The sequence below is a fragment of the Centroberyx affinis genome, unplaced genomic scaffold (assembly GCF_046629955.1).
Source record: "Centroberyx affinis isolate AG114_WGS23_722 - 3 ecotype Tasmania unplaced genomic scaffold, CSIRO-AGI_Caff_v1 ptg001464l_1, whole genome shotgun sequence".
Lineage (NCBI taxonomy): Eukaryota > Metazoa > Chordata > Actinopteri > Beryciformes > Berycidae > Centroberyx > Centroberyx affinis.
In genome coordinates, this window is record NW_027279933.1 from 50,239 (window position 1) to 74,699 (window position 24,461).

At 42.1% G+C, this 24,461-nt stretch overlaps 1 protein-coding gene across 1 annotated transcript in view; it reads left to right on the top strand.

The window, feature by feature from the left end:
• stxbp6 (syntaxin binding protein 6 (amisyn)) overlaps positions 1-24,461 on the top strand; it is a 70,255-nt gene that overhangs the window by 31,210 nt on the left and 14,584 nt on the right. Inside the window, exons 4-5 of the mRNA XM_071526789.1 lie at positions 23,775-23,905; positions 24,141-24,306. Of these exons, the coding sequence (XP_071382890.1) occupies positions 23,775-23,905; positions 24,141-24,306 (297 nt within the window). The remainder of the gene's footprint in view (positions 1-23,774; positions 23,906-24,140; positions 24,307-24,461) is intronic.

Genomic DNA, 24,461 nt, shown 5'->3' on the forward strand with positions numbered 1-24,461 from the left:
GGCCAGAATAAAGTGCTCATTAGCTGTAATGTAATCCACTCTGTGATCGTTCTTCCTTATTGGAATTTTCCATAGTCAGGGTTCCTGACAGACAGGAGGATGTTTGTAACTAAGATTGTGGGCCTCTTAGATGATCTAACCCATCCTTCTGTGTTTGTTTTAAGTCCAGGCTTTAAGAGACTTTTGAATGGTGTTGACAGATTTGTGAAGAGGCAGTTTGGCATAATGTCCATGAAGTCAATGCATATGCGTAATGGCTCAGTAGCTCCATAAACTTATCATGCCTCACTACTTTGAAGGGCAGGCAACGTATGTTCAGTAATTCCACTGACTGATGCAGACTCTCAGTGGTCCTAAGGGATAGGCAGTGTTGTGCTTCGCATGCCAATTTATAAGGCTATAGCCTACTCCTTTAAGGGGTACTAACCTGCACTGTTGGGAAACTACACGGATAATCTGCTTTCTCAGATGAATCCTCTGTAATCTATACCACCGTGCTACAATCAGAGTTGTCATTTTGCTTTACGATCAGCCAGATCGTTCGTCCTTTTGAATGATGGGCTGCTGACTAATGCTCTTTTAACATGGCGGGTGGTCCCTGCTGCCCTACCTTCGCACCAGGGGTTGTAAACACAGCAATAATAGACATTGATTGCCATGCATGTTCACCTAACCAGGGAATTGTGATATGGCGCACTACTGCAGATTTGTATTATTGTCTAGGAAAACTATTCCTGTGGATTTCTTGCTCAATCGATCTAAAAGTCATGCTTAAATCTTTACTCAAAATAGCTGTATCATCTTGATGTGCGGTTGAAACAAATATTTTATTTGCTTAAAGACTATTAAAGGTGTAGCATTTTAAGTCCTCTAAATAAAGTCCAGTGCTGAGAAGATTTGCAAGCTGCACCAGTCTTTAAAATGCATTTTACATTGTGCACCACCAGGTCAGATTTACTAGAGTGCTTTAAGGAAAACAGTCAGACAGACTGACAGACAGAAGTACACAAAGTGACACTTGGAGAGGGAGGCGGAACAATAGCAATATCCTCTTAACAACGGGAAGCAATGGACCTGATGGGAAATATGGTCTTAATTTTGAGAAACACAATATTGCTGTTGTAAGATGGAGGCTGCCAATTGTGTCAACCATTTGTTTGCTATAATTATAGCATGGTATACAATTAGGCTAATTTCACAATGATACATTGACGTTTCAAAATGGTACACACCTTTAATAAATGCGTGGCAGAGGCCTAGTCTATAAATGAACAACCCCCCCCACCATATTCTTTCTTTTCTTGGTTCCCTCTTTTTACTTTTGATAAACCCAGTCCAAATACACTCTTTGTTCAGTTTCCTCCACTCACTCTGGCCTGCTGTGTCATCCCCATGGCCCATCTCCACTCTGCCCATGCTCACAGTGCAGCATCCTCCCTAGCATAGTGTGCCTCTGAGTGGCATGCATGTTAATTGTGGTAATGAAGGTCACCCGGAGGAGCAGCTGGAGTCCTTCTCTGTATCTACAACACTCCCTGTAGGGAAGTTGCTGCCTGGCACGAACCTCACCGGGACCCCGAAAAACACCATATGCTCCCCACCCACTACCTCACACCTTTCCCAGAACTGCCACTGAGAAATTCAATCACAGAGCCTGGAGCCTCGGAGGATATGTGAGACACTGTGAGCCTTTGTGCAGAGAGCCGCCCTGTTGTCCTTTACACCGAGGATCAACTTAGACAAGTTAGAACCATCAGGGCTAAAATGAACTCTGGAAATGGAACTCTGTTTCACCTTCAGTACTATGGCTACAGGAAAAAACTCAAATGCCAGACATGAATGTTATGTTATCTTTGGGTGGCTAGTTAAAATAATGATGCAACCAAAACCTTTGGGAAAGGAGGTCAATCAAAATAGTGAAATAGATGACCAACAAATGCTGGGATACCAGCAATCTGGCAACCAGTTTCCTTAAATACTGTGGAGATTAATTTGGAGTATTTTTAATCACATTATTAACATGGACATACATGTTTGCAATGCCCTCTTACTTTGCAGACCAATCAATTTGACGGTCTAAAGTTTCAGTATCCAGTAGCCTTTGGTGTATCATCCACTTCTATATGCAGTAGGTAGCCTTGTTGTTCTTTCGCTGCTTAAGTTTTACAGTAATTCTATTCTTGCCCAGTAGTTGTATGAGAACAAAGACCATTCTTAAAGTTAAACTTACAATGGTATATCTGCTGCTGTTATAAAACAGCAGGGTTCACAGTGCACTAGGGTGGGATGAAGGGGAACTATGTAATATGGATGGAGCCACCCTCCATCCTCCTCCATCTGATTGTGCATACTTGCACTAAATTTACTAAATTCATTTTAACCAGTCTATAGTCTATGTAATCTGATCCCTAATTAACTGCAAGTGATCAAAGTGCCGCTTGCTGTGAAATACAGCTCATATCTCAGATATTTTTAAGTGCCTGTGACCTGGAGCTAAGCCTACAATCTTTGGGCAGTACTTTTTAGGCCGTTACAAAGTCTCTAGACTAAAAATGGAAGGTCCTGGGCAGGCATAGACCCCGGCCAGTGCTCCATCACCTGCCTAATTGCGGTCTCTTAGAGAAGTGCCGTCCTTGAGTGGTGATTATTTTTTCACTCTGTTTTTATTTTTGTCTAAATAGATAACCTTCTGAATTGTGAAATAAATGCTGTTTCTCGTGCCCTGGCCCTTTCATCTCGCAATCTGCTGGCTGCACTTGGCCCTGTCTAAGCACAACATGCTGTGCCACGCTGCGTCTGCGAGGCACTGATTGACACCAGAGAGAGTAGGAGAGAACAGTGTGTGGTGTCTCAAGAATTCCAATGCATTTTTATGTAAATGACAAATAAACTTGAAACTTGAAACGATCACATGCCCCTGCTACATGCACAGTGCATGCCTGCCCACAGTAGATGAGAGGTACGCCAAATATTTTCTGACCTCCAACTTTCTGGGCAGCCTCAAAAGAGCAGCATCAAAGTTGAGGAAAATTGTATATTGTGTATATAGCCGTCGTTGGAGTTGGAGTCCGTTTTGATAGATTTGGAAAATTTTAATTGTTGGTCAGCAAGCTAGGTAATGATTATGCACAATTGTACACAGTCCAGACCTGTATATTAGGCTACAAAACCCTACAATTAGGATTATGAGCATTTTAGTTGAAATTTCAATTACTGAATACCAAGGCATATTTTTTATTAGTTTCTGGAAAATGGAAATGGAAACTATATGTTAAACAAAGACACTACTTTGCTAGGATTCTATTTGATATTTCAGAGTTGTTTGAGTTCATAATGTATTTCATTTTATACCTGTAATTTTTAGATTGGATTGTTTGTGTATTGTTTGTGTATGTATTGTGATTGTGTATTAATCTCGATAAGAAGTCACCCTGAAAGGGTATGTATATGCCACTGTTCAAAATTTCGATTAAATAAGATTTTAAAAGCAGATTGTCAAAAATGTCTCCCTGCACATCATGCCCCCGGATCCCTCTAGCATTTCTGTGGAAGTGCCCTTTTAAAGATTATTTTTATGGCATTTCTGCTTTATTAGACAGTTCACAGTGAAAAGAGACAGAAAAGATGAGGGGGGGGGGGGGGGGGGGGGGGGGGGGGGGGGGGATGAAGAGGGGGGATGACGTGATAAAGTTTGGATTCAAACTCAAGACATTGCATTTTCATGGTAGGTGCCTTCGCCAACTGAGCTGCCAGGATTGCCCAGAAGCTGCCCGTTTTAGACAATTTTGCCCCTGTCCCTGTTAGAGCTTGTGTGTGATGCTGGGGCATCTGACGGACGTGGAGCCTCAAATTTGGACCAGCCTACCTGAAGAGCTTAGGCATATTCAACTCCTGAAACATCTTTCTACAGAATTTTTTTTATGTAATGTTATGATCGTGTAGTGTTGACCTTGTTTTTTCCCCAACTCTACTGATTGTACATTATGTTCAGTTTTCATTTTTAATTACCATGCTCTGATTTTCATTTCTGCAAAGTGCTTTGTAAGCACTGTGGGCACTATGCACAGAATACAAGTTAGGAATTATTTTCCAATACTGTGGTGTGATGTCTTTTTCCCACAAGATGTGGGCATCAGGGGCCAAAGTTAGGTCAGTCAGTCATCAGAGACAAATTCTATACCAGTGCACTATAAAATTGATTTGCGGTGCTTGAGAAAATAACTGGATATTTTGTGGTTTTCTTTGGCTTATTGAGCAGTATCTTATTAAGTAGTAGGGCCTGGGTGAAGTATCCTTCACCCAGGCCCGCCCAAGTAAAGCCTATGTGCGGGAAACACTGGGTTCTCTTTGATTTTTTCATCCACATATTCATGATCTTTAAATGTAACTTAATGCTTGTGTGGTGTTATTTTTGAAAAAAGAACACTTTGGGATAAATATTTAAAAAGATAGAGCGTACATAACACTTTTTCCAGCTGGGATATCAAATGTTTGATCTTCGCTCGATATCTCAGAATTGCACTCCACCCAGATAGAACCATATAATTCTCAGGTCAAGAGTTGATGATGCACCTAGCTAGGTGCTGTGGGACTATACAGCATCTGTACTTGTTAAATAAAACATTGCACTTGTAAAAAATGCAGTACCAATAATTAAGACGATGATGATGATGGTCATGTCTCCACACATCACCGTTCCCTGGCAGGTGTCCAGGCCAGCACCAGGCAGTCGGGCCTCTTGGTGGTAAGAGCTAGGCAGGATTTAAAGGTTAGACAGGATGGGGACTGGCATCTTGGCATCCCTCTCTCTCCAGGCAGCTGTGCGGCTGAACGGGCCTGGTGACAGCAGGCTGCAGGGTGTCTGGTGCTCTACTGTTGGGACTTCCTCTGTGAAGCACTGGGTGGGTTCTGCTCTGGTATTTCGCACTAAGGGCATGGCTTAGCACCCCTGCAGGCTGCCTGACAGCACTCACATTGACACACACCACGTACTACTGTGATGCCAAGCATACACATACTGAAAAAAAAACACATATCTTGCACCTTTGCTTTGATTTATGCTGTGGAAGTGGAAGATGAGATCAGACCCAGTTTTTTTCAGTCATCGGTTAGAAATGGCACATATATTCTCAAATGAACTGAAGGCAAAAGAATTGAGGTTATCTTTTTCTTTTTTTTTGCAGCTGCACTTAACAGTAAGCTCAGGAAGGAAGGGAAGAAAGATGGTTTTATATCATTCTCATAACCCCCTGCTGTTTTCCTGTTACATGGAACATCATTTATGGCAAGAGCAGATGGAAACCCATCGACAGAGGGAAGAAATGAAACTTTTCCTGCATCTTCGTGATCCATCCTGTCAGAGTAACAATCTGTGCCCTTCAAGGACACTGTGCTCGTGTGTGTGTGTGTGTGTGTGTGTGTGTGTGTGTGAGACCCGCAGGGGACATATTAGCTATCTCTTCTCAGTCTGTGCTCTGGAGCACTCCCCAATCATTACACTGTAACTCCTTCTGATCTATTGGAGTTGAGCTTGAGCTAAGTGCAAGGCTTGACACAAAAAAAAGACTGTGGACTGTTCTTTTATGTGTAGTGTTTGTGCATGTGTGTACTTCTGTTTGTATCTTGGTGTGTTTGGCTGACTTGTGACAAGTTCTTTCAAGGTCTTTGTTTTCACGATGCGGGGTGAGCCCACATCTATACCTGCAGTGACAATACATCATTCTTTGTGCCGCTGCGTTGTGCGAAATGACTTGAGCATAAAATGGAAGGTACTGTAGGCAGATCGGTCACAAAGATGTTCCTAACCAGGAGAGGGACTGAAAAGGAGGAGAAATATCCAGTGAGTTAGCCAGCAGGCCTAATTGGATACTTGAAAGGAGTATTGATCTGGTTTTGGGGTTTGTCAGCGTTTGCATCAGTGAGCTTTTCCGATATTTCACTGCTTCAGGGCCATTCCTTATCCCTATCCTCCCACTTATTGCTATTGCTACCACCGCCCATCTTGGTTTTGAAATGGCTGCTTACATCTCATTTTTATGCTCTCCTTATTAACCCAAAACCTCAGCACACTGAATTAAACATGGAATTACCTATTCAGTATGGCGTCATACAACTTTAATGAATGGCAATGAAATGAAGCCAAATGAGAGTTATCTACTCAGACGTCTTACCTTTAGATTTACTCTGTTTTATAGTTTTGGTAGTAGTTTAGTGTCAGGGCCTAGCTTGCCTTTATTCATCAGACACGTCCGCTGTGACAGTGATCATAAACTCCACAAGGCAGGTCCAGGTTGTGATGGAGAGCCATGTGTCACGCTGAACCCTAGTTTAATATATCACTCCACAAACATGTGCTCAATATAAAATACCTCTGTTTATGAGGCCACATCACCCTCTCTCTGTTCATCCCCCCGACCCCTTGGTAATGAGAACTGAATTATTCATCCTCCTGTCCCGCTCTTGCTTTGACCAGATGTTCCCGAGGAGGACAGGAAGAAAGGATTTAGAGAGCGAGGAAAGACATGTAGAGATGAAGACTCAGGTGCCTTTACTACTTTTTAAGATTGTAAATAAAGAGAACTTTGCCTCATGTCGGGGATAACCTTCAGACTTTCACTGGACAATTGTACAGCTGTACAGTTCCTCATGTTGGCAGCTACCTCTCAGTTAATCATCAATTCCCAATCTGCTATGGTAGATATGTGTCCTACACGCTCTTGAATTGCATACATCTGTCAGCATTTTGCATCATCTTTGAGCTCAGGTTACGTCATCCATGTTATCAACTAGATAATTGTTTTGAATGTGGACGGCTAATAAGGGGCTGCTGCGACTTTGATGACAATGTTGAGGGAAAATTGTATTTAGGAGAGGCATGAAATGACACCCCTTGGGCCCCTATTATAGTCATCATTTTTAGCTTTATTGCCAGTGTAGAGGATCTAATCCAAGTTCCTGGAATTAAAAATGTTCTTTTAATAACTCCTGGGCTGTGTTGAAGTCCCTTAAGGAGCATGCATAATGGATCCTTCTGTTCAGTGGAAAGGCATGTTGTGGTAAACGTCATATCTGGCTCGGTTGATTATCAGCATGACCTTGATCAGGCTGCGGTGTGGACTTTTCGAGGAGGTTCTAGCTGAGGGGTCTTCATGGGATCTGATAGAGGAGAGGAAGGAAGACTGATGGGATGCTATTCGCCGCACATCTTTGGTGACACGCCACATTTATCATTCACCCCCGAAACTCTTCAACAGTCAAAAGTTGAGAGAGTTTCTCCTGGTGTGCGATTCATTTTCACCCGGAGAAATGATAACATTTTTATGGCGGCTGTAGCAAGGAAGTTCAACTTGCTGCATTAAGTTGAGCGCTCAAGATTGTCAGCCTGTATGGTCTTTCATCACTGTGGGCTATTTGGAGGTCCGTTTTCAAGCATTCAAACAATCAGATTTGCCCTTGCTGTACATGGAGCGGTGGTTTGAGCCGACGGAACTCAAAGATCCCATAAAGATTTTGTTTTCTTACTGGGTGAAAGTTGTATTTCCTCCACAGCTCCCTCACTCTATAATCCTGGGAAAGCATTTCAGGCGGGGCTCTAATCCTGTCTGTATAGCTACGTGATGGGAATCATGAACCTAGCCCTCACCCACTCCCTGCCATATATTAACACAGACACACACACACACACACACACACACACACACACACACATATACACACATACACACACAAGCTGTAAGATGTGGCTGTGCTTTTCATCGCCTAACGGGATACTTTATCCTCTTCGACAAAAGTTAAGTCCTTTTGAAACAGCAGCAACAAACGATTGCCGATGTTTCTCAGTCTTTAATCTTTTGAAAAGGAGACACTGTATCGAAGTGCACAGAGAGCAGAGTGCTCTACAGCATAGTAATATATGGAGCAATCACATTCCCTTTGTTATTTAAAGTAATGTCTTCCTCTGTTGTAGTCCTGAGATAATCTTTCTCTGAATTTACCTATCATGAAGAAGCCCTTGGCAGTGAACCTTGTTTCTGTTTTCTTAAAGATCAACTTTGTGTTAGCATGAGCAGCGTGTATTCTTAGATGTTTGGACCGAGGTGTGTGATATTAATCTCTCTCTCCCTCTATATGAGATACAGGCAGTGTGCCACGTAATGCTTTAAACCTGTTAAACTTTGTCTAAAAGAGAACAGATGGGGCAGGAAATGAGATCAGGAAACGGGCCTGAAATCTAATACTGTCACTTTGACAGTTACTTGAGTTGACTTTTAAGGTCTTAAGATTAGAAAAATTCACTAGAAGGACCTAAAAGTATTCAATCCACTTCCACCAGGAGGTTTGAATTAATTCTGGTACACATAACAGGCTGGGTTGAACAGTAGTTGTGAATAGTATTTATTATTTGTATTGTGCTTGGAGTGTCAGATGGGTGAGTGCCAGAAGGTTTGGACTATTTGAAAGTCAATTAAGCATTTATATTTACATTTTACATTACAGGCAATTTAGCTGATGCTCTTATCCAGAGCAATTTATAATAGTGCCACATAATCATTTGTAAGGAGTGCAAGTGTCAAAGTCACAGCAGCCAGACAAAAGATGTAACAAATATTCCTATATCTCTAAAATGATCATGGATAATGGAGAATTGAGAATATGAAGAAATGAGATCAAGTGGAATTTTATTGAGAAGAGAGGGAGGTAATTGAGGGGTGGATGTGAAGTATTCCTTGAAGAGATTAGTTTTCCAGGTTATGATGGGTCAGGGGTGTATATCTTCAGTGATTGACAGCATATTTGACACTATCTTAATTGTCCTGATGCACCACCCATCTGGTGCTCCCAAATAGCTTAAAACAAACACCAAGTATTACTTTCAAACACTGTTTGACCCAGGTCTGACACGGGGTTGTTTTCGGTTAAGAGATTTCTGTTCCAGGCACATCAGTTTAGGTCATGCAGCAGAAGTAAGTGTTGAGGAATGTGCCTTGTTTTGACTGTTTGAAATGCCGGCGTATGCTATTGCATGATGTTATCCAGATTTGGTTGTTATGAGGTTTAGTGTATTAACACTCTCCAGAGTTCTGGCACATAGGATAGATTTTGTACATGTTTCATCTTTTTCCACACAGAGCTGTGAAATTGACTGAACACCCCCTCTCCCTTTTCTCTCTTCCTCTCCTCTCTCTTTCTCTTTCTCAGCCAAATCTACATATGTAATTTATAATCTAGCTATATCTCTCTCTCCTAACACTCACTTCTTACCTTTTCTCCCGTTTTAGTTGCCCTCTAGAAATCTAGAAATGCCACACAAGGTACAAGGTAAAGACTTCCTTTAAAGCGCAAATCAACCCTGTATCAGATAAGGCGAAAAATTGTTGTTGCACTGCTCTCTATGGGCTGAAACTTTCAGGCATGTTGCACTTCTGGCCACACCCCAATCAGTGATATCAAAGCAGGTGTCTCGCATCAGCTGTCAAAAGCAAAATACCGGCTTTGACATCACTGATTGGGGTGTGGCCAGTATCTGATTCAGTGTTCAAAGATTATACATCCATGTCATTTTTAAGTTGGTTGAAGCCAATGGGAGTCATGTGGAAGCATAATCAGTTCAGTTTTTACATGGCCAACAGTGAACCAAGACAGGGGGGGTGGGTATGACACGCAGCCCATAGCATCACAGTGGGAGAGAAGCCTCAGGTCTGGGCCCCAGTGTAATTAAATGTTTCCTTGTATCCGTGGGCTCTGGCTCTGGAGGAATGTTTAGTATGTGGACTGGGGCCTTGGCTGAATGGCTGGGTTATTAAGTGATCCATGGGGCACTGGGTGATGGACGAGCACAGGGGCTACAATGTGGAATCAGGGCCTCACAAGAGGCCCTGTGTTTCCCCCTGGATGTGCAGGGGAGCAGGAAGAGAGATGAGAAAGAAACAGAATGACCTGCTGCTGTGGAAACTCTGATTGGTTTCTTTGCCTCCGCATTTGATGATGAATTTGTTCCTAGGAAGATGTATATCGCTTATTCTTCTTCATGATTAAATGCAATCTGTACCTGACCTTGGTCTCAGACTGTGTATCACATGCTATAATATGACAAATTTTCCTGTGTGTGTGTATATGCGAGAGATTGTTATATAGACATACTTATATCCACACAGTTCAAAGTCCTGTGTATCCTCAAACAAATGGAATGGTTCCATCTTCCGGTGAGTATCTGTTATGAGGCATTTTTGTGTTGACCATGACAATTTCTGATGGGTACGCTGGCCATGTTGAGGCCTTACCTGAGTCACCTGGCTCAACCACTGTTCCCCCCATTGTATGCCTCAGCCATTGCATTGGCTTCCCTACTCTTTATCTCCCACCTCCTCTTGATTTTCAGCTGTTATTTATTATTATATCTCCTCCTCAGTCACTGCTGTTCTGATAACTTTGTTCTCAGCTGATAACTTTGGTCTTCACGTCACCTCATTAGTCTACACCCTCAGGCTGCACTCCACGCCTCAGATATATCCAGGGGAATGGCGCAGTTAGCTGATCAGTAGCCTCTCCTTCACACAGTATCACAGGCTGTCAACAGAGAAATCACATCCCCCCCTTAATCATCATCTAATAAAGGGCTGTGCAAACTTGTCCACAAAATGGACACGTGTTGCATGTTAACATTCTTACCGTGCCGCAGTTGCCACAGTGCCATGATGTTCAACGGCCAACTTCAGCCAGGGCAAATGGAAGTGAGACATTCACTCCTCTATCTTGGCGCTATGAAACGTCATCATGATGACGTGGTAAAAGTAATTTTGTACAATTCAGCGCTTTGCATGCAAAAAAGCTTCAATGATACACGTAAATGAAGCGAAGCCTGCAAAGCCAGTTCAGGCAGACAACTCGAGTCACGCTGCAGTCACGTGATACACACACTACTCAGGCAACTCTTATCAAAGGCCCCCCTCTCAATAAGGCGGTCTATTTAAACTTCACTCGGTCATGCATGCCTGCATTCAACCAGGGAAACCAACGCTGCTCTGCCGCACCTCCTCATCAGACACCAGGGCCTTCCTTCCCTTCCCAGGGATTCGAGTTGGAGATTTTGAGGGAGAAGAGTGATGATAGACATGGCATCATGTCTCTGCCTAAAGCTAAAGTAAAGTCAGGATTTCAGAAGGAAAGAGAGGAGACAGAAAAAACAAGGCAACAATATCTTTTTTTAACAAAGCAAGGTGGGTTTATCAACTGTGGTGCAAATTAAACCGTTAGCCAATTCCATAAGCTATTGAAACAGGGTTGATAGCCTACATCATATCCCCCCATATATATTCTCTGAGTGTTCACATTTAGCATTTTTAGCTGAAATTTTGTCAACACAAGCTAACATTTGGCAGGCTGCTCACAGTAAATCAGATGTTCCCTGGTATTAGGCCCAGCAGATTCAGATTCAGCAGCCTGTCACCCCATGACACCCAGTGAACCGGTCTGACTGAAAGAGGTGAGCAGCTCTCTACTATCACACAACAGAAATCATGTTGGGGACAAAAAGCTTCCCTCTCTCTGTCTATTTCAAATATCAAACAACTCTGGTAACTTTTAATAAGTGATAGTTACCCAGATCATAAATTAGTAACTCTCTTATCCAGCTCTTCTCTAGGTGAATTGTTACACTACAATATTATTGGTAACAAATCTGAATAGATAATAATTAAGTAATATAAAAATGTGCTTGTCATCTATGGAAATCACACAATACTCTCTTGTTTGATAGTAAGCATTGAATTGAATTGAATTGAATTGTAATAGTAAGCATTGGTAATGTAGGTTATCTTAAGTCTCTTGAATTGTATGTCTGATTAATATTCAGATCAAACTGTTTTGCATATAGTGACATCCACTGTGTGCAGAATGGTGCATGCATGTCTGCACAGTATTATAGATTACTACCAGTATGTTTTAAAAGTATTAGACAGCAAGGTAAAGCTTTAATGGGTTGATAGTGTGGTTACATTGTGTGGGATTAAGGCCTGGGATAGTGGGGTCCAATATGATATCTTTAAATTATCTACATTATTCTGTAATTCAGAAAATTATCTACAGTATGCATATTTTATACTATCAACCAAAGATCCACATTATACAAAGGCCCAATGCAGTGCTGATAGCTGTTCTTAGTGTTTTCTGGGTCAGTATCACAGACTACCTGACCAAGTACTCTACTCAGCAGATGACAGTGTGCTGCTTTGGTGGACTTCTGGGGCATGTCTTCATTGTTGCATTGTGTGCTTGAAATTAACTGTTTGATTAAACAGTGTCTTACTGTTAAGGGTTTTCAAAACTTGTAAAAAATGGCATCTTCCTCTTATAAAAATATGGCTGTGAATGTGAAGGGAGGCAATGTCCACACATTTCAGACAGATTTCAGACAGATTTCCATACGTCACTTGACAGTCAATGATCAGTTGTTTGTCAGTGTTTAGGCTACATAAATAATGATTTATGGTGAAGAAAATGCAACCACAAAATTGAAAGCCTGTGACATGAAAATCTCACTCCAGCCAGCTGACCATAGTTGGCAACCCTGAAACTAACACTTGTCTTTTATCTAATTTGAATAAAATAAATACTGTACACAGGTTAAGTCTGTAGTTGTTATGGTATATTTATGTAACTACAGTAAAACAATTAAACAACAGTACTACAGATCGCAACAGCATTACAGATCAAGATTTGTAATGCGATTTTTGAAAAAAAGTTCATCTTCCATTTGCTGATCTGCTGATTTGTTAGAGGTTAGAAGCCCTAATACGCTGCTCTCCCTCTCTTTCTGGGCAGAACCCCCTCTCTCTCACACTGCTCGGACTTCATGACTCTCTTCTTGGAGGTGTTCTCTGCATTCAGGTCAGAGTTACAAGCTGAGAGATTGTCCACAATCAGAGCGGTTGGAAGGAAGGCTGGAGTTGGTGCTGGCATGCCACAGTAGAAGTCATACAGCTGCCAGTCCATTTCCACAACATCGTCATCATGGTAAGAGCTGCCTGAGAGGCAGCTGCTGGCGATGCTGAAATAGCAGCAGTATGGTTGCCAGTCCATTTCTTCAACATCATTGTTGATGGTATGGTGGGAGTTGGCAGTGGGCCAGCTGAGGCTGAAGTCCACCTCCATATCCTCCACATCATTCTGCAAAGCCTCACCGTTGCTGCCATGGACAGGGCTTGGTATAAAGCAGCTGGTGGTCCAGTAGGAGCCAAACACGGTTTCGCTGCAGGAGCCTGGGTCAACGGGAAGACTGGTCAGTCCCAGCTGGCTGCTGGTACTGACCCCACAGTCGAAGGAAATGCTCTGGGAAGGCAGGCTGTAGCTCTGGGAAGGCAGGCTGTAGCTCTGGGCAGGCAGGCTGTAGCTCTGGGAAGGCAGGCTATAGCTCTGGGGCAGGCTGTCGCTCTGGGCAGACAGGCTGTAGCTCTGGGCAGACAGGCTGTAGCTCTGGGCAGGCAGGCTGTAGCTCTGGGAAGGCAGGCTATAGCTCTGGGGCAGGCTGTAGCTCTGGGCAGACAGGCTGTAGCTCTGGGCTGGCAGGCTGTCGCTCTGGGGCAGGCTGTAGCTCTGGGCAGGCAGGCTGTAGCTCTGGGGCAGGCTGTAGCTCTGGGCAGGCAGGCTGTAGCTCTGGGGCAGGCTGTAGCTCTGGGCAGGCAGGCTGTAGCTCTGGGATGCGGTGGTGCCGTCGGTGCTGACAGTGTCAGTAGGAGCAGGAGCAACCGGATCGCTCAGAGCTTCAATCAGCTGGTCTCTGGCTCCATCGTCATTGGCCAGAAGGGCTCGGACCATTTTGTCTGAATCATCTTCAGACTCATATCCAGAGTTTCCATCCGGACTGTAGTCAGCCACGGGGTTCAGCAGTTGTGAATCAATGAAATTCTCCATTACAGGAGAGGACTTGAGGGCAAGCAAGAGTTTGTCTTAGTCGTCTCAGTCAGATAATCAGGAACCGTAACACCAGCAAAGCTGTTCACCACAAGTTCATGTGAGAAGTGACATTCACATCCTGTGCAGTTCTGGAATATCACCGATCAATTCCGAAGCAATGCTACTGTGACCTCATAATAATACATTTGTGTGACTTTTAGGTGCAATTTTAATTGGAAAAACAAAAACAAAACACATATTTAGGAAAGGTGTGAGTGTAAATTAACCCCATTACAAACTTTATACAATGTTTCCTACTCCATTATGTAACACATACACACCCCAGTACACAGACATTCATTCTCTATAATTTGTTTACGCGAGTTGACAGACTGAACTTACTTCTGGGCTCCTTGTGTATTGTTTTTGTGTGGACTGCTGTGATAGTGATGTATATAGCAACATACATATGAGAGCAGACCTGAAGAAGCAATGGCGAAACGTGTTGTTTGCTCTGCGAACTTTACTTGCTGATAGCCTAATGAAAATTTAAATATAAAGAATGCTAAAAGAAAAAGAAGTTAGTCATTCAGTGCATTTTCTCAATATTTTTCCAGTCGTACCAGTCGCATAAAACCCACCATGTTTACAGTGTGCCTTCTTACAGCTTGACAAGTTTGTACCACCCTACTTTATGTGACAAAAAATGCAAGTTTTATTGCTACATTCCATTCGTCTCCAGTTTTTGGAAGAGCGCCTCGAACACCCCAAGTTGAAAAAACTTCAACTCGAAGCAGAAAGGCGCCCTACGTCACTGGCCTTTTTTTCCTCTAGTGTCTATTCAGATCAATGGAGAGGCGGGACTTCTCTGGATACTCTGTGTGAACAATAAACATGGTGGATCACCCGGAGCTTTGCGACTTCACAAACTGGAGTTACTACCATCTAAACAGAAAACAGCAGGGCTGGAGGCAAATTAAAGCTGCACTCGAAATTTCTGATGAGTATCATTTGATTTGCTGTACAACACTCTTGCTGTTAACAGTTAATTGGCTGGGTAGAGGCGATGCAACACACATAGACACATAGACATTCCACACTTGTACCACAAGACACTTTTGTTTGTCCCATGGTCTTTGGATAGCAATATCTTATAAATTATCCAAATATAAAACTGAAAGCAAAATCAGCAAAATTCTTTACTAATTGTTGGGTGTAAAATTATTACACTTTTCCTGCTTTGATGAAACTGCATAAAATGAGACTTTCACCTATTGGTTTTGCATGGCTGACACATATGATTTGTCAAGCCTCCAGAATCCTTTTAATGTGCTGTCCTTGGGTAAGTGTTATAATTGGATGGATAACAGATGTGACTAGAGGCGAAAAGAGGCTGTTTTAAAAAGCTCATTTAGGTTTTAAAATTCTCACTGTTTCAAGGAGCCGGGATGAAAGGAAAGACGTGACTTTCAGAAGATCCTCAAAGAAACTAGTTTTATTCTTAAATGTCTTAAACATAATAAGACATAGGTTATATCAATATTATTTCAAAGTTGGTTGTAATGCAAACATGCAAATTTAGTTTCATATAATAAAATCAGACAAGTTAATGCCCGTTTCAACAATCAATCCTGGTCTCCTGCTGCTGTTGTTGTCAATGTAACAGTCATTAGCATAACCCCACATGTATTCCCACTGCTAACTTTCACAGCCATTAGCTGTGCTGCGTAATTGATGTTGTTCTTAGGGTAATTAGTGTGATTCAAAGTCTCTCCTTAGCTATCCATCAAACTTCCATGAGGAAAGTTTCCCTGTAATGTCCTGCTTCTAAGGGGATTCACAGCAATCCAGACAGCTGCGTTTGTCAAATATTGAAAGAGAATTATTTAATCTGGGGTTTTTTTTAAGAATTTGAAACACCTTATTTTGGGGGTCTCTGTGATCTGGCCCTGATTAAAATATCAAAGGCAATGTCACTGTCAAAAGATGAAAAGACACACTTGGTCAGCTCCAGTCAGACGGCCTCTTTTTTATGGACCCAGTTTCTCCTTGAGTAAAACCCTTTCATGGAGGCAAAATGCCTCCTACATTTATGATTAATGGGAAGCTGAACAGGAATAAATATATAGTAGGCTATAATTCATATCACCAGGAGTTCATGGATCATGCACTAGCACTTCTCAGCTCTCCAACTTTTCATAGACAAGTTTTACAGTAAGAAATGTAATGCGACTGCTTTGTTATTGTCTTTAATAAAGGTTTCATTGTGGAAGAGAGGACATGCAACTGTGCTCTGCTGCATTGGCACTGTCACATGCTAGCCTAATGGTGTCTGCATCTGTTGTGTGAGTGATTAACTTGACCCTCCTTATTATTGAACCAAGCTCATCTCCATTTTATAGTAATGTACCATTGTATATGCACTCCCTTTCACCACTGGTGCCTTGCCACTGCATGGGCACCGTCATGACTTAGCAGGCCTCGTACACAGCAAGCGTTGTGTGTTCCAGCCCATGAATAGACTGTATAGGTCTTTGTTTTGAGGTGTTGTTGCTCGTCTAGCCAGTGCTCCGGTTCATTCCAGTGACAGCCTCCCTCTGAAGATAACAGTGTGTTCCAGCTCAAGCCAGAGTGGGGACAGTTTTAAAATAGACCTGTAATCATAGACCCAGACAGAGAAAACTGTTAGACATGCTCTCAGACGATAGCTCTAATAACAAACCGCAGAATTCAACCTGCAGGGCAAATTGTTTGGCTGTTTACCTTGCATGATAGTTTCCTTGGCACCAAGATACTACTTGAAAAAGCTTTCAAGTACTAAAACATTCTTTAGACCACAACTATAGTGGGTTATTAGGTGGCTGTTGTTACCTGGAGAGATGGGGCTATACAATATATAGCCTACATATTTATTTTGGCTCATTTAACACTGCTTCTAAAGCACCAGGCACAACAAACAAAGTGCTGTGTTGAGTGTGAATGATAATATTATTGATTTATTTTGCCAAGATGAAAGCCTTCTACATAGTCTTGTCTTACTGAAAATCACTTGACTTGTCATCTGATCTCTCTTAGACGTACACTGGGTAATGTATGTTTTGCATGTCACGAAACAAACTGAAGATCCACCAGAAGATTACTTCCAAACATTGAATGTTGAATATTGATTTTTTTGTTGGATTGTCAATTGTTCCTCTGGGTATTTTAGCATGACATTTGGTGAACTTTGTTCTTTCCTGCTCTGTAGAATTATCAGTTGTATTGAGTTGACCATGACTTCTGTGGCCTCTTCTGTTTAGTATGCGCATACATATGAAGTCTGTCCCTCGAGATTATTCCTTTATCACAAACCTTTAGCCCAGTCAATCAAACTAGAACAGTTCTTCCTCTTCTCTACCTACTTTGGCTGTTCATGATGTGCAAAAGGATATACAGGACTTTGAACTTCTGTTAATTATGATGTAGCCCAGGCCCTCCAGGCCAGTTTGTGTTTTAAATGAACAGCCTTAGTTTGCTGTCCCTGAATGAACCTGGCCAGGTGCCAGCCCCCGCTTAACAGGTGCCTTTTGTGCCATGCAAATTGGATTTCCATGGCAACTGTGTCTTCTTAATGTCACAGCAGAGAGCAAATTGACTGCCGACTGAAGGGTCTAATTTCTCAAGAGATCCTTAGCCTACCTGGTTGAGATGGGGACTTTGAAATGCTTGAAATGCGATAGTGAGAAGGCAAACGTTTAAAAGAAAAAAGACACTTCTATCTTTCAAGCTTGACCAACACTTTATTTTTAACCTTCATATTTATCTGTAATAATTGGCAAGATTTAAATATAAGCAAATGTCTGCTTTGCTACTCTATATCGGTGATTGATATTAGCACAATAGTGATTCAACCTATAACCAGTTTAGGAAAGCTTTTACATTTGCTGTTCTAAACACCCGGGCCCTCATTTATCAATCTAACGTAGAAACCAGTGCAGATCCGAGCGCAGAAATCATCTTACAACAGGGTTCACGTGTGATTCATGTAACGTTCGTATCTCGCCAATCACAGCGTAAGAATGATCGGGCGTTGATAAATGTGGAGGCTGAAAACAATCGTCATTTAAATATCACGCCCCTAAATATTCTCGGTTTAGAGGCCTCGCCCCCAGAGTTTACGACATGGAGAGGCGTAATACGTCCAAGCAGAGAAACTTCTCTGACCTCGAAATAGAAACTCTAATGTCTAAAGTCCAATTGAAGCAATTAGTTCTATTTGGCAGCCTGAAAAGTGGCATCAAAAGAAGTCGGAAAAATGCAGCATGGAAAGAAATCACTGCTGCGGTCAACAGCGTTGCCGTCAACATTCCAGCTGAGGTTTGAATATTTAATTTATACATCTGTGATATGTATAGCCTATATATATATAATAGTAGCCTAATATAATAGCTTGTATCGCAATTCTTTACATTTAGGTGAAGAAAAAATGGTCAGACCTCAAACAAGTAGGCTATCTCAAAATGAAAGAGAAATTAATCTTACACCAGAAAACTGTTAACCCCGTTAATTGCAAACAATTTGAAAATACCTATTTTTGTTAGGGATGGGCTATATGACACATAGTCGATGTAGGCCTTTACAAAATATAATATTTTGCCATAGGCTACATATTTTTAAGTGATGAATATGTGGCTGCATATGCTTAGATGCCAGTCAGAATACTATATGGTCTAATCCTAACAGTTCTCTGACTCAGCCAGATTTACTCTGCTGCACCGCAAGTTCACGCTGACTCCAAAACTTGCGTACACGAGTTGAGACTTGACGTGAGATTTGATCGTAGCCTCCGCTCACGTCCAAATTGATAAATGCCGGGCTTTGCGTGGAAATGACCGTACGCCCAGTTTTCTGTCGTACGTTTGTTTTGTAAATGAGGGCCAAGGTGTTGTGCAAGTCTTTTCTGGGGGCAAAGTCCTCTGGCGCACAGGATTTTATGAATTTTACATTTCCAGCAGCAGCAACAGTGATTTGTTTGGAATAAATAGAGGAAGAACTGGGTAGTTAGCATGAGCAGCGATAGCCAAAAGAAAAAAAACGAAAGAACAAAAACGGCACAACCTACAGAAAGTCACTTCATCAACAGAAGGTCCACGAAAAGAGACGTCACATTATTGGCCACACAGTTTGATTGCGAATTGATCTCTTGGAAGTGCAGCGCAGAAACGCCACAGCAATGAACGCGTAGCACCAAAGATGACGGCAAAACACAAATAAAACAAGGATCTTGTAGATTACCACTTTAAAGAATAGTTGGACAAATTTAGAGCCATAGAGAGTGAATTCTGAAATTACTTTTGATGCAGGCTGAAAGGGTCATAAATCAGTTTTACCAAACCATGAAATGACATTGTGTGTGTGGGTGTGTCTGTGTTTGTATGCGTGCATGTGTGTGTAGTATGCATTCATCGATATTTCCATCTTGTGGCTGGGTATTTGGACCACCAATCACACCAATGGGCAGCGGTGTGTAATCAAAACTCCCATCTACCATCACACTGCCTCTCTGCCTCTGCCGTTACACTTTTCCTTGCATATCTGATCCGATCTCCTTCCACCGATAAAGTGTTATTATGTGTTTTTTGGATTTGGATTGGATTTTCATATCTACGCTCTGATGGTTCGTAATGTTGATGCATAACAGGTTTCTGGCTTTGGGATGGAGATTTTTGATTAGGATCGGTGTTGACACAAGGATTAGGCTGTACTATGTAAGAGAAAGGAAGTGGTTATGTTATGTTATGCCCATGCGGGTGGTCCATCTCCATATTCTGTTAGCTTTCATTGTGTCATTGACTCGCTCAAATATTTATGCATGCATTCCATACTCAAAAAGCTTGCTTTGGCGCTGGTTATACCGGATCATATTTATTTTCATAGTACTCCATTCAGCATTTCCAAGAATGGATGGATCCGTTCGAGCTGACAACCTGCACACTTCTCACATGATCATTTATGTCATCGTTGCTTTTGCTAGAACTCTTACTGGTGCTCACATTGCGGCGTTAACGACCACAACTATGATAATATTTCCGTGAGGGTAAGCTGATCCTGGGAATGTTTCCCCTCTGATGTCCCCAGCCTGTGTTTGGTACAGTATATGAGTTTCCCTTCAGGCCGCAGCGCTCGCACACGGCCAACAACAACAAGGCCGTGCTCCGCTGGGGGAAACGAGAGCGTGTCACCATCGGAGCATGTGAGAGGACAGGAACTCCAGCGTGGCCTTCCTCTGACAGCCAGCCCACATGGAAACAATGGCTTTGGCAGCCTCTCAATAGTTGTCACCTTCTTTCCTCGTGTCTAGATTAATTTGTAGCCAAGTGTACTTTGCTCACTCACATCCAAAGTTTATTGTGCTTTCACATTGTGTTCATGTTGTGGTTGAGATTACTGCATTTGCTCTGTAAAAGTGTGAAGCAAGCCAGGGAACTGTGTGGCTTATGACTTTTTTTTTTTTTTTTTAAATCCAGCAACAAGGCTTTATGAAGTGAATAATAGAAAAAGAAAGTATAGAAAGTTCTTACTTCTTTCTGTGGTTTTGTCATTAGTTGTTGTGTCCTTACTTGTCTCTGTCCTTATTTTGTACAATAAATTATTTTATAGACACATTTTTTACATGTTTCATCAGTCATTGGATATGAATCTCAGATTGTTGAAACCAATTATCACGAGAGCAACTTGAGGTTTAATTTCGGAGGCAGGACCTGTTTATACATTTTCTCAAAATCTTCTTTGCGTTTACTCTTTCAATAAAGCCTGCCCCTCTTATAACTTTCAGTAATTGCTTAATAAGCAAGGGAGCAACTCAGACAAGGTGGGAGTCAACAGCTGAATTTGAAATTGATTTGAGAGTCTCAGAGGTGTCTGGCGGTTTGATTAAGACCTCAGTGTTGAGTGTGTTGACAATTTAGCACCATGGCCTTGAGACAACAGGTCTCTTTCACCTATTCACTGATGCGTACAAATCGTCTGCTGTCAATGTGATGTAGCCTATATCATATTGCTGTCAGATAAAATAGCTAAACAATTCTATCAGGTTTGCACCGAACGTGCACTCGATTTTCCACCCCATTTGAGCAAAAGATAATTTAGAATCCATTTCTCCTGTTTCATGCCATTTCCCCGGTGTTATGTAACTGTTATTCTAATCCTGGCATCAATGTGATTGTTTTCAAAGCGGGCTTGCCACAAAGCCTGTGATATGCCGACGAATATGCTAATGAGGGGATGTGTCACTCAAAGCTGTTCAGCTCCCTAGGGTTGTTCTCATTCATAGTCTTATGTGACTTTTTTCATCCATTAATTTATACAGTATGTTATACATGCTCTGTTATTTTGAGCCATGATGTAACTGGTTGCTATATTGTCAAACTATATTATCTATATGTTCCATTCCACCAGTCCAAATGATTCTCCCGATTTGAGTTACTTCAGTACATTTTGCAGCAAGAAATCCCTTCTGCTGCGTGTAGTTCATCTCCTTCATCTCTGTGTACAGTTTGCCGTTGTCTTCTTGATTGGTAGGCAGGTCACACTTTTGGCATAGGACATGACAGGCAGGGCAAGATGGAGAAGAGGCTGGGTCTAGGAGAGAATGATGCCGATAGCAGTTATCGCCTCAGCAGAGACTGGTTTGGTCTTTCTGCTCTCTTGCCCTTTAGTGGTTAAATTCATTTTTAAATCTCTCCTTCATCTAGACTTTCACTTTATCAAGTGGAGCAACAAAATTTTATTTTGTAAAACTTGCCTGTCTTTGTATCACCTACCCAGGGACTGCAGATGAAATTTTGCTTTCTAGCTAATTCTGGGACAGTTACTAACTCTCCATTGTCCCTGTTCAATACAAAAAAAAAACAAAAAAACCACTTTTCTAGCTAATTGGTTTGGGGGAAAATAGTGGTGCAGTCTCATCTGTATCATGTGCCATGTATGTGGGGCTTTGAGAAAAATGAGTCTCACTGGAAATTGGATGACCTTTGTTTCTAGACTTTCTACCCTTTAACTCTCTGGTTCACTACATCCGGCTTTCATCTTTATGAAATTTTCTGGTTTCTAGGGGTTCCATTAGCCTCCCGTGTGACCCAAGATAGATCTGATCACTCACTTCATCTATTTGTCATGGTTGTGGCTGTCTGGTTGAATAACACTATATTCACAAAGAAAAGAACAAAAATAAATGGCTGTCTCTCCGCCTGTATCTGTCTGCCTTTGTCTATTCCACCCTGTGACCACAGGCCAGCACCTCGAGTATTAGCTACAGCTGTCTAAATGGATATATAAAACATATCCAAACATCCTTTCTCTCAGGGGAGCGTGCTTACAGAATAAATCACCTGATGCAACATTCAGTCTTAGATCCAGCCCTACCTATATTTTCAAAAAGATACTCTGGGAAGGGTGTGGTCCCCCAGCTTCCACGAATCAAACCTGAACAGCAGCTGTGATGGAACATAACAATCAGCATGATGGTCCTGTGTTTTTGGAGTGAGGAGAAGCAGAACGGACACTGTGACCCAAGCACTGAGATGACACAACGGCCAATGTGGGAGAGCGGAAGCTGTGGCTGAGCGTGTGGGGTTATAAAAACAACACAGGAGCATGTTGCTCTTCAGAAGGATAAAGAGTGTCAGTGTCCAGTCACACATCCAGCGGCCTGGACAGAACTGTGAGCCGCAATGATCTGTAAACACAGAGCTTTGATCTCTGTATGGGAAGAGTCAACTATGGATATCCATGGGAATGGAATAGAAGTGTATGTAATGCTGGGAGGCATGGGGGCCTGGGAGGCTTAGGCCACAGTGATGATGTCATGGGACAGGAAGTGAATAGTGGTATTTGGCCTCAGGCCATTACCGGGTTCGAGTAGAGGTTCCATTGGGTGCCTTTACACACTGGAGCTGAGCTGAACTTTCACACAGACTTTCTTACACTTTATTAACATGTTACTAGTTATGTAGGCCAAATCACTGATTTTGAAATTATCTTAAGACAAGGCCTGGCCATATACCAAATCCTGTGCCAAATGTCTCTGAAAATGTGTAGCAATAGGATTAAACTATTGTCACTGAATTGTGCAGTAACATAAACTGTTGTTACACTAATAAGCATAATTGTTATTACTAACTAATAAAACGAACTAATAAAACTACAGAGTGCCGACTGCTATTTAACTACAGACTAGCTGTTATCATTGTGTCCATTGTCTGCCCAGACTATTTTAGGGGGAATTTCATAACTCCAGGCTTGAAGGAAATGTGTTACCCTCTTAGATTTAGTCAGCAATACATGGAAGCAATACATCACTTTTGTCAAGAGAAATTAGATGTGTCCGGCACAGTGTGAAAATACTCAGCAATTTACACTTTGACAGGAACAATAAAGTTAAGCTTTCATGTTCTTCAAACCGGTAGTGTGTAGAGGTTTGTATTGTGTAGCCGGAACACAGAAGAAACCCATTGTATATGTCAGATTAGTACACACATATTGGCAGGATGAATATAATAAAATCAAATCCCTGTTCACTGGGTTAGTCTGCTCATGGCTAGGCCATGTCTTCTCTTAGGAAATCTTATCATAAGCTGCTGTTGTTATTGGCTCCAACAGTGAAATGTCCATTGTTAATGGATTCTTTTGTTTCTGCCGCCCACAGAAGGAAGCTTGTCACTCTGCCTGACTCTAATATTCCACATATTATGCCCTGAACTCACCAATTATCCTGCTCAAAACTTTCCTACTATATCAGAAACATATGGTTTCCACAGACGCTTAATCCTCTGCAATTAGATGTTCGTTTTAAAAATCTGTGCAACAAATTTATGTGGTGTTTTTGGTCCTTTTTGTTTTCGTAGTGACGAATAAGAAGCCGTCGCACGTATCCATCACCAAGGTGAAGCAGTTCCAAGGGTCTTCGGCCTTCATAAAGAGGTCACAGTGGACGATCGACCAGCTACGGCAGGTCAACGGCATCGACCCCAACAGAGTGAGTCTGTCAGTTCTAGCCTGCTCAACCACTGCTGTTCATGGGATTATACCCTGGGGAAATGTTGGACTTAATACACCACACATGCGGTTTTGATGATTTAAGCTTGCTTTCCTTTAGGTCCATCTCCAACTCGCCATTTTTCTTTCCGATTTTTGATGGTTTTGCTTTTTCTTTGTCCATACTCTGTCTCTCACCTCTCCCTCACATGTCTTCCACTCTTATTCTCTCCAAGGACTGTCCAGAGTTTGACCTGATGTTTGACAATGCCTTTGACCAGTGGGTTGCTGGTTCAGCAGGAGAGAAGTGCACCTTTGTCCAGATTCTCCACCACACCTGCCAGCGCTACAGCTCAGCCCGGAAACCAGAGTTCGTCAACTGTCAGTCCAAACTGCTGGGGGGTAAGACAGTTTAACACTACCATCTCACACCGCTAACCATTCTCCCTGTGAAAGTCTCACACCAGAACACAATGGCTCTTCAATGCCAAGCTGTCGCACTGTGCTGTAAGCCAGTATATTCTGAATATGATTATTTATGACCAACCAGCACCTGG